Source organism: Motacilla alba, chromosome 26, assembly GCF_015832195.1.
Source record: "Motacilla alba alba isolate MOTALB_02 chromosome 26, Motacilla_alba_V1.0_pri, whole genome shotgun sequence".
In the NCBI taxonomy this organism is placed as follows: Eukaryota; Metazoa; Chordata; class Aves; order Passeriformes; family Motacillidae; genus Motacilla; species Motacilla alba.
In genome coordinates, this window is record NC_052041.1 from 3,924,286 (window position 1) to 3,941,529 (window position 17,244).

The 17,244-nt window shown below is 61.0% G+C and overlaps 1 protein-coding gene across 1 annotated transcript; it reads right to left on the bottom strand.

The window, feature by feature from the left end:
* LOC119711748 (proline and arginine rich end leucine rich repeat protein) lies at positions 1-10,392 on the bottom strand. The gene is made up of 3 exons (XM_038162279.1): positions 10,280-10,392; positions 3,345-4,296; positions 1-935 (listed from the first exon to the last, which is right to left on the bottom strand). The coding sequence occupies exons 2-3, from the start codon at positions 4,279-4,281 to the stop codon at positions 757-759; spliced, it is 1,116 nt and encodes a 371-aa protein (XP_038018207.1). The 5' UTR covers positions 4,282-4,296; positions 10,280-10,392; the 3' UTR covers positions 1-756.
* Positions 10,393-17,244: the final 6,852 nt, after the last annotated feature.

Here is a 17,244-nt window from a genome sequence, read left to right on the forward strand (position 1 = left end):
CTGTGGCCCCATGGATGTGGCTCTGCATCCCAGATTTCACAGGGAATGGTGCAGGATTTTGGGATGGGGCCGTGGCCCCATGGGTGGGGCTCTTGATCCCAGATTTACAGGGAAGGATTCAGGATTTGGGATGGGGCTGTGGCCCCATGGATCGGTGCTGGGATGGGGGATTTGAAGCCGGGCAGGGTCTGCTCCTGCCCAGGGCGTGTGGGAAGGTGTGGCCCACACCGGGGCAGGACACCCTCCCTGCTCCCTCCCGGCAGATCCACAGCTCCAGGAGGGATTTAGATCCTCCTCCACCGCAGAAATGTGGAGCCAAAGCTCTCCAGAAGGGTGACAGGAGTGTCCCCATCCCCTGGGATGGCCTGATCATCCATCCTCCCTCCACTTCCATGGATCCCACCACCCTCAGCTCCTGCCCATCCCATCCCAGCTCCAAAACCCACCGGGAATTATTCCCAGGAGCAGGGACACGCCCCGAGCCCAGCGGCTCCATCCGGACCGGCCCCAACCCCCCCGAACCCCGCGGGGCGCCGAGGGAGAGACGGAGCCGGCTCCGGGCTGGGCCTGGGGGACGAGGACAGGGAGCTGTGACCGGGGACACGGCGCTGTCCTGCAGAGAGCGGTCCCCAAGGAGCCACGGGCGGGAGAAGGAGGGAACGGGGAGAGGGACGGAGGCGGCGAGCGAGCAGGGGGAGAGGGAGGAGAGAGGGTCCCGCGTGTCAAACGTCCGAGCAAAGCCGGGCCTGGGAGAGGCTAAAACACCACGGACTGCAGCAGGCGGAAGCACAGCATCAGGTCCAGAGGGATGGGCGGCTTCAGCAGGTTCCCGTCCAGCCGCAGGTAGCGGAGCCGGGGGACGCTGTCCAGGTCGGAGGGCGAGAAATCCTGGATGGACACCAGCGAGGTGGGGCAGATCTGCGTGCCGTTGATTTCTGCGGGGACAGGAGGCACGGGGGGACACGGGTTAGGGAGACAGGGGCAGGGAACGAGGGCAGGAGGAGCAGTGGGATGCAGGTCAGGGAAAAGGGAATGTGGGCAGGAGGAGCAGTGGGATGAGGGTTAGGGAAGAAGGAATGTGGAGAAGAGGAAGAACAGGACGAGGGTTAGGGAAAAGGGAATGTGGACAGGGGGAGCAGTGGGATGAGGGATAGGGAAAAGGGAATGTGGAGAAGAGGAAGAACAGGATGAGGGTTAGGGAAAAGGGAATGTGGAGAAGAGGAAGAGAGGGATGAGGGTTAGGGAAAAGGGAATGTGGAGAAGAGGAAGAGAGGGATGCGGGTTAGGGAAAAAGGAACGTGGAGAAGAGGAAGAGAGGGATGAGGGTTAGGGAAAAGGGAATGTGGAGAAGAGGAAGAGCAGCATACGGGTTAGGGAGAAAGGAATGCGGGCAGTGGAAGAGCGGGATGAGGGTTAGGGAAAAGGGAATGTGGAGAAGAGGAAGAGAGGGATGCGGGTTAGGGAAAAAGGAACGTGGAGAGGAGGAGCAGTGGGTTAGGGAAAGGGGAATGTGGGCAGCAGGAAGAGAGGGATGAGGGTTAGAGGAGAAAAGAATGGAGAGGAGGAAAAGCGGGATAGGGTTTAGGGAAAAGGGAACACGAAGAGGAGGAACAGGATTGTGGAGAGGAGGAACAGAGGGATGCGGGTTAGGGAAAGGGGAATGTGGAGAGGAGGAAGAACAGGATGAGGGTTAGGGAAAAGGGAATGTGGGCAGGGGGAGCAGCGGGATGAGGGTTAGGGAAAAAGGAATGTGGGCAGCGGAAGAGCGGGATGAGGGTTAGGGAAAAGGGAATGTGGAGAGGAAGAAGAATGGAATGTGGGTTAGGGAAAAGGGAATGTGGAGAAGAGGAAGAACAGGATGAGGGATAGGGAAAAGGAAATGTGGACAGGGATTTTTGAACCCCCCTGTTATTGAACCCCAAACTGGGGTTGTTTTGCCACCAAAAGGGACAATCCCAGGCTGTTCAAAGCCCCAGCGAGAGGGAAAATCTGGCTTTTGATCAGGAGCGAAGTAGGTCACGTTCCTCCGGAGCGCAGAGAGGGATGCAGTGGCATTCCGGAGAGAAAAGGGATCATCCCGCCCCCGGATCCTGCCGAGCCGGCCCCCGAGCTTCCCAAAAAAACATCAAGGGATCCCGCTCCAGCCCTTCACGCCCGAGATAACGTCAGCACCCGGCTGGCTGCTCGCCTGTGGAATTCCAGGTGTCCCTGCCCAGCCGGGGATATGCCTTATAGGAAATAAACCCCGGGATTCTGATGTCAGCACCCAGCTCCGGGGATGGGAACGTTCAAAAAACCGGGGAAAATGGGCGAGGAAAGCTGGGTCACGGCAGGCACTGGATTTCTCTCCATGGAAAATGGCAGCAGGACTTGGATACTGGGGGTGTGGGAAGGGAGCAGGGGTCACCACCTGCACCCCAAGGTCCCCCCGGTTTAAATTTGGTGGTGTTTGATTAAAATTCAGATTAAGGAGCGTTGGAGACAGATGCGATCACAGCAGGGCGCTGGAGCTCCAACAGCGGAAACATCTGGGCAGCCCAGGAATCCTGGAATCCTGGAATCCTGGAATCCTGGAGTGGTTTGGGTTGGAAGGGAGCATAAAGATCACCATGGGGCACCTTCCACTGTCCCAGGTTGCTCCAAGCCCTGTCCAGCCTGGCCTTAGACTCTTCCAGGGATGGGGCAGCCACAGCTTCTCCGGGAATTCCATCCAAGCCCCTCACCTCTCTCCCAGAGAAGAATTCCTTCCCAATATCCTATCCATCCCTCCCTCTGGAGTTGGGAAACCATTCCCTGTGTCCTGTTCCCCCGTCCCTCATCCCAAATCCATCTCCAGCTCTCCTGGAGCTCCTTTAGGCCCTGGAAAGCTGAACAGGAATGCAGTAGGATTCTGTCTCTGTGTTTCTGCACATCCCAGGCTCCTGTCCCATGGAACTGCAGCCGGATTTCCCTGGAGTGGTGTCAGACAGCCCTGGCTGCTCTGCCTCCATGGCAGCCTTGTTCTCCCCGCCCCTTCCCCTCTCTGGGAGGTTCCCTCACCCTCCCCAGCCGTGTGTTTGGCATCTGTCCCCAAAACACGCGCCCAAGCTTTCCTCGTTAAATATCCCGATTTTTGCCAGGGGAAGAACCCTTCCAAAGGCAGGTGGCCCCAAAGAAGACAACCGGGAAAAGTCCTGCAGCACCAGGGGGGAATTCACTCTGCTCCTCCCCTTCCACCCAGATCCTCCCCCCATCCCTGCAGCTCCCACCTCACCCCACCACTGCTTCCCCCTTTGAAGGGATCCCACCGGGTGAGAAACGACCTTTCCAAGGTTTTTCTCCCCAAAAAAACCCGTGGGACTCACTCTCAATGGAGTTGTTGTTCAGGTAGAGGTGCTCCAGCTTGGGGCTGATGAAGGGCACGTTGGTGAGCTTGTTGTGGGCCAGGTGCAGCACCAGCAGGTTGGTGAGGTTGAAGGAATTTTTGGGCAGCCCCTTATCCGAAATCTGGTTGTAGTTGAGCCGGATGAAAGCCAGGTTGGGAAACTCCTTGAAATAATCGCTGGGGATGTCCTCGATGTTGTTCCTGTCCAGGAAGAGCTGGTGGATGGCGCTGGGCACGCCGGGGGGCATCTTCCTCAGGATGTTGTGGGCCAGGTTGAGCTGCATGAGGTTCTTGAGCCCCTTGAAGGTGTTCTTGTTGAAGACGCCGTCGCTCAGCTTGTTGTGGTGCAGGTCCAGCAGCACCAGGTTCTCCAGCTTGTTGAAGACGCCGGCGGGGATCTTGGAGATCTGATTCCTGCTGAGCCTCAGCTGCTCCAGGTTGGGCGGCAGGAAGGCGGGCACCTCCTTCAGCTGGTTCCTCTCCATGTAGAGGAAGATGAGGTTTTCCAGCTTCTCCAGCACCTTCCTGTCCACCTTGCGGATGCGGTTGTTGTCCAGGTTGACCCATTTGAGGCCGGTGGCGTTGCGGAAGGACTCCTCGGGCAGGTCAGCGATGAAGTTGTTCTGCAGGTACAGGTAGTGGATGCGCGGCGGGATCACCGGCACCGTGCGCAGGTTGCGGCTGTCGCAGTACAGCGCCGACGGGAAGTCGGGCGGGCAGTAGCATTCCCGCGGGCAGTCGGGGAAGATGGACGGGGGGCCCGGAGGGAGGGGAGGGGGCAGCTCCGTGGGCTCCGCGGGCTCCTCGAAGGGCGCGGGTGGCCGGGTGGGTCTGCGGGGGGGTTTGCGCCGCTGCCCGCTCGCCGCCGGAACCAGCGCCAGCACCAGCGGGAGGAGGAAGGCCAGGGCCGCCTTCATGGTCCAGGGGTTTTCCTGCAGGGACACGAGGAGAGGGGTTGGGGCGGGGCTGGTTGAGGAATTGTCACCTCCCCACCGCTGGCACGCAGGGGTTTATCCCTCGTCTCTGCCGCCTGCCTTCCTCTCCCCTTCCTATTGGGAGTCATATTCCTATCCAGCCCCTTCCCAGAGCAGGAGCCGCTGACGTCCCTGTCCCTGGCTTGCTGTTGTCCATGGAATTCTTCTCTCTGCCTCACTGTTATCCATGGAATTCCTCTCTCATTCATCGTTATCCATGGGATCCCTCTGGCTCACTATTATCCATGGAATTCCTCTCCCTGCCCCACCATTATCCATGGAATTCCTCTCATTCACCATCATCCATGGGATCCTTCTCATTCACCATTATCCATGGAATTCCTCTCATTCACCATCATCCATGGGATCCCCCTCTCATTCACCACTATCCATGGAATCCCTCTCCCTGCCTCGCCGTTATCCATGGGGAATGTTGTTGCTGTTTGTTTGTTTGTTTTTAATTTGTGTTTTTATTTCATTTTTCCACCCCACAGCACCTGGCCCTCCCCCCAGAGGCCACTTCCATCCTCTCTTCCCGAAGGATGGATCAGCCCTTCAGACTCCTGGGCGGGTTGGGCTTCACTTGGCACTCGGGACAGCAAATCAATGATTCCACGGGAAATTGGCTCTGGAAAAGCGCCAGGAATCCGGCAGAGGTGGCAGGAGAGATGGATGGCTCTGGGCGAGGAACAGCCCCTCCGCCAGACCCTGGGATGCAAAGGGCATTCCCAAAGTGGGAACATCGCGGGAGTTTGGATCTGCAGCTCCCTGTGCTGCCCAGAGAACCCATCCAGCCCCGCTGATGATTTGGGAAGAGTCACAGCGGGAGACTGGGAGGGATCGGGTGAGGTCTGTGTGCTCCATCCCTGGTCCCGCTCCCTCTCTGGGTCCTGCTCACCCTGTCCCACCCCTGCTGCTGCCTGGAACGGCGGCTCCTTGCTCATCCTCGCCAGATTCCCTGGAATTCTCCAGCTGCTGCCTCGGGGGATGGATGGAGGATCCAGCCAGGAGCTCCGTGCAGGTGGGGTTTGGGTGTTCCCAGAGCTGGAGCAGGCTGGGATCGGGGTGGGATTCCTGGGCACAGATCCTGGTGGCTCACCAGGCTTTTCCCGGCTGGATTCATCGGCCCAGCAGGATCAGAGGGAGGGAGGAAAGGGAGGAAAATGAGGGAAACCCGAGGAGGAAGGGAAATGGAAGGGAAAGTGCTGCTGAGATGGGAGAACCCTTTGGAGATGCTGGAGCTGCTGGTGCCAATTTTGAGGGGAAATCCAGCACAGCAGAGTGGGATTTGCTGCCCATCCTCCCTTTCCAGCCCATTGCCAGCTCTCCTCACGCCTGAAACCCCCAATTCCCATCACCCCCGGAGGGGGCACAGCCCCCACCCAACCCGGGAACCGCGGGGACCAGGCCACACCAACCCCCTGGGCCACCCTCTTCCAGGGCCACCTCTGCCAGCCCCAGCTCCTTTCGGAGCCATCCCACGCTTTCCTGGGGCTCCAAGGAATTGACTTTCACCAGGAAAAGATCCTGTTTTCGCCCCTCCTGCAGGCCCAGCCTGTTCCTCCCGGCTCCCATCTGGCTCTGGTTAACCCCGCACGCCTCCCGGGCCGGCTGCTTTCCATCAGGGCTCTGGCATCTCGCTGGGGGAAGGGAGGAGCGGGGAAGGAGCCAGCAGAGCCCGGAGCTGCCGGATCCTGAGCCCAGCAGAGCCGCAGCGGGTCCGGGCTGGGGATGGATGTGATCCTGTCTCTGCATTCAGGGTTCAGTGTCCGGAAAATGGGAAAATCCATGACAGGGATCTGCAGTTCGTGCAGTGCCCTTCCCATTCCATCAACATCCTGCTCCTTCCCCGGCCACAGCACATGGACCTCGCTCCCAAAGCTTTCCATGGCGTCCCAGAGCTTTCCATGGGGCTTTTCCTCTGCTCCAGAACCTGGATTTTAACCCCCACAAACACCGAGGGAGCGGCGGGGGCTGAGGTCCGAGCTCAGCCCGGTGCAGAGGGGAGGGAGCAGCTGGGAGGTGACATTCCAGCTGGGAGGTGATCTTCCATGCAGGACACAATATTCCAGCCAGGACACGCTGTGATCCAGGGGCTGGATCCACTCAGGCCACCCGGCAATGTCCCAGCAGGGTGGGGGACAGGGCAGGGCAGCGCTGTCACCCCGCCGAGCCCGCCCCGTCCCCTCCACAGGAGGATTTGACATCCCCGGTGTCTGGGGACTCGGCACAGAGAGGGAACAGCCACCCGAGGCAGGAATCCCGGCTGGAGAGTGACAGCATCCTGTGGAATTCTGTCGGCACACACGGGCAGAGGCGGGAGGCTGACACCGCCCCTTTTATCCACCCCACGTCCCCGCGGGGACTGTCCCAGCCCTGTGACGCTGCCACCACCCTCCCCTGGTGCCGGTCCCCAGCCTGCCTGGGGAAAGCAGGACTCAACTTCCAAGCAAACTGCAGGAAAGCAGTGACATTCCCAAAAAACCAGGGGTGCAACGAGCCCGAGGCCACCACAACGTCACAATCGCTGGAAGATTCTGAGCCAGCTCTCCCGGGAGCTGGAAAAGCTGGAAGTCTGTTCTCCATCCCGTCGGATTTACTGGTATGAATGCCTGGAGCAGAATTCCCAAATCCCAGCCCCTGATCCGACCTGAGCCCCAGCACAGCCCCTGCCCCGCCAGCCTCAGCTCCCATTCCAGCTGCCCACAAGGAATCCGTGCCACTGGAACAAAGTTAGGTCATGGAGCAACGGAGGAATTCAGGAAACCGACGGCCTGGCATGGAAAAAAGGCTCAATTCATGGATAAAACCAGTCCTGACACCTCCTGAGCCGCTGAGCTGGGCCTGGCTGCGAGGCCGAGACACCCAACAGATCCCGGGGTTTTTCCCAGAAGGAGCAGCTGCTTCCTCAGCCATCCCGGTTACAATGGACAAAAAAAAAAAACCCCAAAAAAACCAAAAAACAAAACGGTGCAACAGCTGGAAATTCCAGCCCCGAACGCCACTGGGGTTTGCTTTGCACATAGTTTCTCTTCCCTGCATCCCAGTAACCCCCCGCTCCCAGCGGCGCTGGCTGCCAGCCCCGGGACGGGCGCCAAGGGCAGGGAGAAGCCGCCACCCCGGGGCGACAGGGAGCCGTGCAAAGGTCACCGAGGGGCATTTGTCACGGGCGAAGTCCCCGCCTTGTCCCTCGGGTGCCTCCTGCAGCGGTGAGGGGAGAGGGAGCAGCAGGACCCGCATATTTGTCCGAGATCCCGCTCCCGCAGAGGGATAAAGGGAATTTGAAGTCTGGGAGAGGCAGGAAAAGCCTGCGTGACTGGAGTAGGGCCCCTTTCCAGCTCGTTGTTAGCTCCTCGCACACATTTCTGCAATTCCCGCCATCCCTGGTGGGGGAAAAGCCCCCTTCCAGCCTGGGAACGGGAATGTCGGAGCAGAACAAGGAGAGCAAGATAAAAATAACCACAAGGAGCGGGCAAAGCTCCTTCCTTGGCTTCCCTCGCGTCCAGCACCGCTCGTGTCTCTGCGAGAGCCCGGCCCGACACGGAGCTCGTCATCCAGCGCCTCTGGAGCGCCGGGAATCGTGGAAAAGGGGGAGGGCAGCCAGGCTGTCACCCGGGCGTCGCCGGGGTCCCTTGGGAAGCGCAGCCCTGATGCAACAACCCCGCGGTTCTCGCCCTTTCCCAGCCCTTTCCCAGCGAGCAGCGCAGCCGGGCTGGAGCCGGGACTGGGTCTTTTCCCGCTGGGATGGCTCTGTGTCCGTGCGGGGACGGGTGACACTGGCCAGCCCAGACACGGCGACAACAGCGCGGGGCTCCTGCCAGGAGGGTCCCCAGAGTCTCCGGGATCCTTCCCAAAGGCTCAGCCCGTCCTCTGTTCCCGGGTCCCCAGAATTCCCGGGATCCTCCCCAAAGGCTCATCCTGTCCTTTTCTCCCGTGTCCCCATAGTCCCCGGGATTGTCCCCAAAGGCTCATCCCGTCCTTTTCTCCCGGGTCCCCACAGTCCCCGGGATTATCCCCAAAGGCTCATCCCGTCCTTTTCTCCCGTGTCCCCACAGTCCCCGGGATTGTCCCCAAAGGCTCATCCCGTCCCCTGCTCCCTCCTCCCGCGGCAGCGCCCGTGGGAAGCGGCCCTGGCCGGGAGCACCTTCCCGCTGCTCTGGGTCTCAGCAATTCCTCCCTCCCTCCCTGCGTGTCCCGACCCTCCCCAGCGCCGCTCCCGGCTCGGATCCCGCTGCCACACGCAGCGGGAATGGCTGGACGGGGACAAAAGCGGATCCTGGCTGCCAAAGCGCCGCCGGGCCGGACCCCACGCACGCCCCGCTCGCCCCCCCAAGCAGCCGCCTCGCCCCGCTCCGCTTCTCCCTCAGGCTGGGAAGCGGCTCCGACGCCTCATTCCCTCCTCCCCAGCCTCTTCCCAGGGCAGGGAAACCTCCCACGGCCGCGCTTTGATCTGCTCCCGGGCTGGAAGCGCTGGTCCCTCACTCCCCGGGGAGCAGGGACACAATTCCCGCATTCCGGCTGTGCCGGGAAAGGGCGCTGCGCTGCCCGGGATGCGGATCGGGGATGCCCTGGGCGCCACACGAGGCAGGGCCGGGATCGCGGGATCCCAGAATCCCAAGGATTGCAGAATCCCAGGATCACAGGATCACAAGATCCCAGAATCCCGTGATCCCAGGATCCCAAGGATTGCGGGATCCCAGGATTGCAGGATCCCAAGGATTGCACAGTCCAGGATCCCAGGATTGTAAGATCCCAGGATCGCAGGAACCCAGAATCCCAGGATCTCAAGATTTCAGGATCCCAGAATCCCAGGATTCTAGGATTGCAGGATCCCAGGATTCCAGGATTGCAGGATCCCAGAATCCCAGGATTCCAGGATTACAAGATCCCAGGATCCCAGGGACGTTTCCAAGCCTCACATGCTGCACACCAGGGGGATGAATTCCCATGTTTTGCTTTGGAGCTGCTTTTCCCCAGAGCTCTCCAGCCGGCAGGCAAGGGCAGGTTTGGGATCGGCCTCTTCCGAGTAACCAAACTCCCATTTTCCCAGGATTTCGGCGAACATCATTTCCCGCTCGTTCCTCCTGGCGGAGCGGGGGACAAAGAGCCGGCTCCAAGCGGGACCCCCGCGGGGAGGGGGCTGCACCTCCCCGCCCACCTGGAGCTGAGCTGGCTCCGGGCAGGAAAAGCGGGATAACATGCCCTGGGAATGCTCGGTGCGATCCAGGCGGGAAAGGAAGGCTTCACCACCTACATTTTGGGCAGAGGAGCGGCCCGTTGGAAGAGGCCCTGGAGCTGTCGGGCTGCTCGCTCCCACCCCGCTCCGAAATTCCCTGTTCCCACTCCGAGCCCCTCAGAGCCCCTCCAAGCCCCGCCCGGCTGCTCAGGCCCCTGCCCCAGGCAGGACAAGGTGTCCGATGTCCCCGGAGGCTCCTGGTGGCATTCCTGGCTCCGGGGGGGGGGGTCCCTCCTCCCTTTCCTCGCTTGTTTTCCCCTCCTGCTTCCCAAGGCAGGGATTGTCCCGGGCACGGCCGGGGCTGCGCAGCCCCCCCGCCCCCCCAGCTCCGGCCCTCGGCGCCCCCAGTTTGGCTGCAGAGGGGTTTGGGGTGTGGGGGACACACAGAGGGTACCTCATGTCCCCCAAAAAGCGCCTGGCAGCGGCCGCAGCGCGGTCACACCCCCCGGGCTCCCCGTGACCCCGGAGCCCCCAAATCCCCCCTCCTGCACCCCAGAAACTCCTGGAAGCGGGGCAGAGAAAGAACAAAGACTGCAGAGCGCTGCGGGACAGAGGAACCAAGAGGAGAGGGGGGAAAGAGGAAGAGCAGCTGCTTCTGGGGGGTGGAAGGGAGGCCGGAGAGGGCAGGAGCATCGCGGCGTCCTGGCTGGGAGGCTCAGGCAAGGTGAGGAGAGCCTGGGGGGGAAACACCTGCCCAGAGCTTACCTGTGTGCACCTCTCCCTCCTCCTGCCTCCTATTAATCCCCAAGACAAGTTTCTCTCTGGCTTCTCTGTCCCTCCTCCTCCTCCTCCACCTCCTCCTCCTCCTCCTCCTCCTCCTCCTCTGCGCTCCGGGGCGCGGGGGTTTTGTGGCCGGGAGCGGTGGGAGCGCGGGGGGCGGAGGGCTGGGAGGGAGGGCTGGGAGCACTGGGAGGGCTGGGAGGGAGGGCTGGGAGCACTGGGAGGGCTGGGAGGGAGGGCTGGGAGCACTGGGAGGGCTGCGAGCGAGGCACGGTGACAACAATCACGTCTTTCTCTGGCAGCCGAGAGCGGCGGGCTCGGCGCACACGCGGCTCTGGCGCTCGGCAACAATTCCTCCTCCTCCTCCCTCCTCCTCTTCCTCCTGCTGCTGCTGCTGCCGCTGCGGAGGCAGCTCCTTGTTTCAAAACAAAGCTAATTAATCACGGAATAAGCCCTGCCCTCGCCGCCGGCTCCGCTTTCCCAGGAGCGGGCTGGAGTTTTGCAGCGGGTGGGTGTCCCCTGTCGCCACCCGCAGGGACCACCCGGCTGTCCCCGCACCCCGATTTCCCGGCCCCTCGGGGCAGGCGGAACCTGGAGAATGGGGTGCAGGCTTGGTCTGCTGCCAGCCGGGGATGGGCTTTGGTTTAAATCCTGGTGGCGCTTCCTGAAGGCAGGCTGGGGTGGCGGTGGTGGCACGAGCTGAGTGTCCCTGCCCGGGGGACGCTGGGTTTTCCTGGCTGGAACACAGCAGTGCACGGAGGGGACTCGGCAGGAGGGCTCGGGGGGGACATTCCTGCTCCAGAAGGGACATTTTTGTCCACGAGGGGCTCAGAGGAACCCGGGACCTGTTGCGTGTTCAGAGCTCTGAGGGGTCTCGAGGGGGGACAGGAGCCCCCCAGCCATGGGAATTGCCATCCCACATCCATCCCAATCCCAGAATCCCCGGAAATGTGGGATCCAGGGGGGCACAGCAGCCCTCAAATCCAGGAATCGCCTTCCCACATCCATCCCTATCCCGGAATCCCTGGATTTGGGATCCAGGGGGGCACAGGAACCCCCCAGCCCTGGGAATCGCCTTCCCACATCCATCCCAATCCCAGAATCCCCGGGATTTGGGATCCAGGGGGGCACAGGAACCCCCCAGCCCTGGGAATCGCCTTCCCACAGCCATCCCGATCCAGAATCCCTGGGATTTGGGATCCAGGGGGGCACAGGAACCCCCCAGCCCTGGGAATCCCACTCCCACACCCATCCCGATCCCAGAATCCCCGGGATTTGGGATCCGGGGGGGCACAGGAACCCCCCCAGCCCTGGGAATCCCACTCCCACACCCATCCCGATCCCAGAATCCCCGGGATTTGGGGTCCGGGGGTCTCCTCCCTCCCTCCCTCCCCACCATCCCCCTCTCTCCATCCGCAGGCAGGACCGTGAAACCCGAGCTGCTCTGGCTCCTCGAAATCCCAACCCCGACCGTGCCAGGGGCTGGCAGCCACCCAGTGAGGGGCTGCTCCCGCACTGCACGCCGGGGCTGGCAGCAGCTGGCAGCCAAAACCGGAGCTTTTCCCAAAATTCCCCCTCCCTGCACTGCCCCTTTTGCCCCAAATGTGTTTATTCCCAACACGGGGCTTTTCCCTTAACCCCAAAACCGGGATTGCTCCTTGCTGAGGGCCTGGAGCAGGACGATCCCAAGGCTGGAATCCAGCAGGTAGATGGAGTGGGAGCCAGGGAAAGGCATGGAGAGGACGCACGGAGGAATTCCGGGCTGTTTAAACAAAAAGTCGGGATGGAGGCTGGAGTTTGCCAGCTGGAAAAGGACCAGGATCGATAGGGGAAGGAGATGCTGTTTGGAGGGAGATGCTGCTGGAGTTTGATGCTGATTCCTTTCAAAACCGGTCCAAAAAAATCCCCAAATCCACAGGGACGTGTTCCATGGATTTATTTTTTTTTTCATTTATTTTTTTCCCCTGCTAATTCGCAGCTGCTCAGCCGGGCATGGAAAGGGAGAAATTGAGGCACCAACCGGGGCAGCTCCTGGCGCTACAGCGATGCAAGGTGTCACATCCCAGACCTTCTCCATGCTCTGCCCGACCTCCGGAGCCGCTCCCACCCCAGGGCAGCTCCAAAATTTGGGAGGCAGCGACCCCTCCCAGGGCTCTGGCGGTGGCGGCCAGCGCTGCTCTCAGCCCGGGGACTTTGTTTGTTGAATTTTCTCCCGGCAGGAATTCTTTCCCCGCCGCGGCCAAGTTTCGGATCCACCTTCAAAGGCGCCCTCTGACATTTTTCAGACCTCGGACGTGGCTCCGGGCATCGTTTTTTCCATGTCTGGAGCAAAATCCAGCCCTGCTCTTGCAGGGAAAGGGGGGCTGTGTGTCCCCAGCCTTGGGGACATGGCAGTTCTGGTGGCCCTGGTGTGGATTTTCAGCCATCCTGGTGGTTGATCCCCTTTTCCTGGTTTGTCCCACAAGGATTTGGAGCCAAAGCCCTCTTGGGTCTCTGGCAGAGGTGGGAGAGGGAATGTCCGGAGTGTGGGAATGCCAGGGGACAGGGCCAGGACAGCCGAGGGGACCAAGGGCAGCACGAGGGACAGGGGTGGGAATAGGGGGACACTGAGGAATTTGGGTCCCGGTGGATCCCAGTGTGTCCCACCAGGAACGGGGAGGTTGGAGCACTGGCCACTCTGGACATGTTCCTGTCACTGTCACCATTCCCTGGTCACTCTGGACATGTTCTGGTCACTCTGGACATGTTCCTATCACTGTGACCATTTCCCTGGTCACTCTGGCCATTTCCATGGTCACTCTGGACATTCCCTGGTCACTCTGGACATTCCATGGTCACTCTGACCATTCCCTGGTCACTCTGGACATTCCATGGTCACTCTGGCCATCCCAAGCTTAGAGCTGAAGGGCAGGGTGGGAGCAGGGAATTCCATCATGACCTGTGACTCCACCATTCCAACTGGGAAACAGGGAGAGCCCTCATCCTCTTCCATCTGCATCCATCTCCATCCATCTCCATCCTTCTCATCTCCATATTCTCCATCCATCTTATCCATCTCCATCCTCTCCATGCTCTCCATCTCTGTCCATCTCCATCCTCTCCATCCGTCTCCATCCATCTCCATCCTCTCCATGCTCTCCATCTCTGTCCATCTCCATCCTCTCCATGCTCTCCATCCATCCCAAATCCCTCATGGACCACGGTGCCAGTGGCTCCCGTCAGGTGTGGCAGTTCCTTCCCCAGGAACTGATTGTCATGGATGTCCTGCATGGATAAACTGCTGGGAACACCACAGGACACCAGGAATTGCCAATCCCAGCCCTTGGGACACCAGAAATTGCCAATCTCCATCCTGGAGGACACCAGGAATTGCCAATCCCAGCCCTGGGGACACCACAGGACACCAGGAGTTGCTGATCCCAGCCCTGGAAGGGTCAGGAGCTCTCAATCCCAGCCCCAGGAGATTCAGGAAAGGGAATTTTCAGGAGCCGTCCCCAAACCAGGCTCACCCTCCCCACATCCCAGCCTGGGTTTCTCAGGAATGTTGGCTTTAAAGGGTTGATTTGGCCCCAGGGAGAGGATTCCTGGTGTTATCCCTGCCCCAGGCTGAGCCTCCACTCGGTGCCACAAACCAGGGCATTTCTGGATCTTTCTGAGGGCCAGATCTTCAAAATTCCTTTGGAGAGCTAAAAAAAAAACCAACTGATTTTCAGAAAGGGAAAGAGTGGGGTGGAAAAAACGAGGAGGAAAAGCTGGGAAATGTCAAATGTGGGGAGTCTGGCAGCAAAACCCTCCAAGCCCACGGAAGAGAAGGCAGGGCAGGGATAAGGGGGGTGCAGAATCCCCCAAAAGGATGTCTGGCAGTTTGGGACGGCCGTGCCGCCCTTCCCGGGGCTCTGCCGGGCGTTCCGGGCGGTGCCAGGCTGGAAAATCGCGGTCAGCTTCCCCCGAGCTCCGCCGGGAGCCGGAGCGGCTCCTGCCCGGCCCTGCGGCCCCTCCGCCCCGCGGGGAGCTCGCGGCAGCCCCCCGCACGCCGCAGCCGCATGCGGAGGGCCGGGACGGCGTCACCGGGAGCCCGGGAGAAGGGCTTGGCTCCGGGAGAAGCTCTGGAGTTGGGAATGAGCGAAGGGGAAAAGAATTCCGGGATGGAGAGTGCGGATCGCGCCTCACGTGGCGGCGGGGCCCGGGGAGCTCCCCCCGCTCCGGCGGCGCTGGGGAGGGGGACACAGCCCTGCCCGCCTTCCCGGCCCCAAACCCGCCGGGAATGGCCTGGAAGGGGCTGCAGCAAAGCTGGCCCGGCCCCAAAGCGCTCCGGAGGAGCCGGGATTTGGGAATCCAGCTCGGGCTCGGTGGCACTCGGGTTATCCCAGCACAGGGATCCACAGGGAGGGAGGAGGAGGAGGAGGAATTCCGTGCAGATTCCAGGCACCCCAAATATCCATCCCTTCTTCCTTGGCGGCCCCATGCACCCCTGAGCATCCCTGATCCCGGAATGGGATCCCTGAGCCTGGAGTAGGATCCCTGAGCCTGGAGCAGGATCCCTGAGCTCAGAATGGGATCCTTGAGCCTGGAAAAGGATCCCTGAGCCTGGAATGGGATTCCTGAGCCTGGAATGGGATCCCTGAGCCTGGAAAAGGATTCCTGAGCCTGGAATGGGATTCCTGAGCCTGGAATGGGATCCCTGAGCCTGGAGCAGGATCCCTGAGCTCAGAAATGGGATCCTTGAGCCTGGAAAAGGATCCTGAGCCTGGAATGGGATTCCTGAGCCTGGAATGGGATCCCTGAGCCTGGAGCAGGATCCCTGAGCTCAGATGGGATCCCTGAGCCTGGAAAAGGATTCCTGAGCCTGGAATGGGATTCCTGAGCCTGGAATGGGATCCCTGAGCCTGGAGCAGGATCCCTGAGCTCAGAATGGGATCCTTGAGCCTGGAAAAGGATCCCTGAGCTCAAAATGGGATCACTGAGCTCAGAATGGGATCCCTGAGCTCGGAATAGGATCCCTGAGCCTGGAATGGGATCCCTGAGCCTGGAGCAGGATTCTTAAGCCTGGAGCAGGATTCCTGAGCCTGGATGGGATTCCTGAGTTTGGAAAAGTATTCCTGGGCCCGGAACAATATGCCTGTATCCCCACATCCCCACATTCCCTGCGTCCCCACATCCCCACCCTCCCGGATCCCTCCACTCCCGGCTCCAGGCCCATCCCGGCTCTGGGGTTAATCCCAGCTCCAGAGCCCATCCCGGCTCCAGGGTTAATCCCGGCTCCAGCGCCCCTCCCGGCTCCAGGGTTAATCCCGGCTCCAGGGTTAATCCCAGCTCCAGTGCCCATCCCAGCTCCAGGGCCCATCCCGGCTCCAGGGTTAAGTCCCAGCTCCAGGGTTAATCCCGTCTCCAGTGCCCATCCCGGATCCAGGGTTAATCCCGGCTCCAGGGCCCATCCCGGCTCCAGGGCCATCCCGCTCCAGGGTTAATCCAGCTCCAGTGCCCATCCCAGCTCCAGGGTTAATCCCGGCTCCAGGGCCCATCCCGGCTCCAGGGTTAGTCCCGGCTCCAGGGCCCATCCCGGCTCCAGGGCCCATCCGGCTCCAGGGTTAATCCCAGCTCCAGTGCCCATCCCAGCTCCAGGGTTAATCCCGGCTCCAGGGCCCATCCCGGCTCCAGGGTTAGTCCCGGCTCCAGGGCCCATCCCGGCTGCGGGGCTGCTCCCGCTCCGCTGACTCAGAGCCGGCCGGATGGAGCTCAGTGATCGCCGCTGTCCCCGCGGGGGTCACCGCGCTCCTCCCGCTGTCCCCGCGGGGGTCACCGCGCTCCTCCCACTGTCCCCGCGGGGGTCACCGCGCTCCTCCCGCTGCCCACGCGGCTCCTTCCCGCTCTCCCTGCGAGCCCGGACCCTCCTCTCCCCGCTCACCTCAACAGCCTCGCTGTCAATGGCGTTAATTATTTTAATTACAGCTCCTGGCTGCCCGTCCAGCTCCCACCCCAGGGAGATGGAGCCAGGGCCGGCGCTGGAGCCTCCTCAATCTCCTTCCTGCCCTTCCAGGACATCCAGCACTCCCTGCTCCCTGCTGGCAGCTCCAGCCCGGGACTGCGGCATTCCTAGAGGAAAAAAAACCCCGGATTTATTCCCCATAAAGCCGCGGAATCCCTGAGCTCCGTGCCTGTCTCTGATCCCGAGCCCTCGGCACGCAGGCAGGGGCCAGGCTGTCCCCACAGGTGACAAACAGGGACCGGGGCAATTAATCACGGCAAAATCAGCGTTTAAAGCACTTCGGCCCTCGAGGAATCATCATTCCCAGGTTTTACTCCAGGTTTTATTCCCAGGTTCCCACGAGGCACCGGGGGCAGCCACGACTTCGCTGCCTTTAATCAAATCCCTTCATTAGGTTGTTTAATTAGCAAGGGAGCTCTGGGAGCGCTCCCAGAAGGAATCTGTGGCAGAGCCATTAAGGCCCAATTAATCCAACTTTAATCTTCGGGATCTCACTTCAACCTTCCCCATTTCCCCCTTCAAACCTTCCCGCCTGTCCCCGGGGATCCTCGGCCACCCCACAGCGGGGGACGCTTCCCTGGAAGTGCCCAGAGGGTTGGGGGTGCTCCAGGTACCCCCTTGGAGCATCCCAGCACCCCCCCGGCTCTCCAGGGAATGTGGGGAATTCCAGGGAATTGCCGCATCTGATCCTGCAGGGATTGGGGAGGGAAGTGCTGAGCCCTGCCGGGGTTTGTGGGGCACAGGAAAAGGGTCAGGGGAGGAGAGGAAAGGCTCCTCATCCCAAAAAAAAAACCCCAAATTAATTGGGGTTTGCCCGGCGGGGAGCAGGTTCCAGCCTCCAGAAGAAAACTTTATTAACCTACAACGATATAAAAGGAACACGGAGGATTCAAATAAAAACCTTCCTGAAAAACAACCTCACTTCCTTATCAAAGCAGGCCAAGATTCCAGCAGGAGCTGCAGC

Coding starts and splice junctions, on each gene's coding strand:
- LOC119711748 (XM_038162279.1), bottom strand. CDS start 4,281: ATGAAGGCGGCCCTGGCCTTCCTCCTCCCGCTGGTGCTGGCGCTGGTT. Junction 936..3,344: donor GAACAACAACTCCATTGAGA/GTGAGTCCCACG, acceptor CTGTCCCCGCAG/AAATCAACGGCACGCAGATC.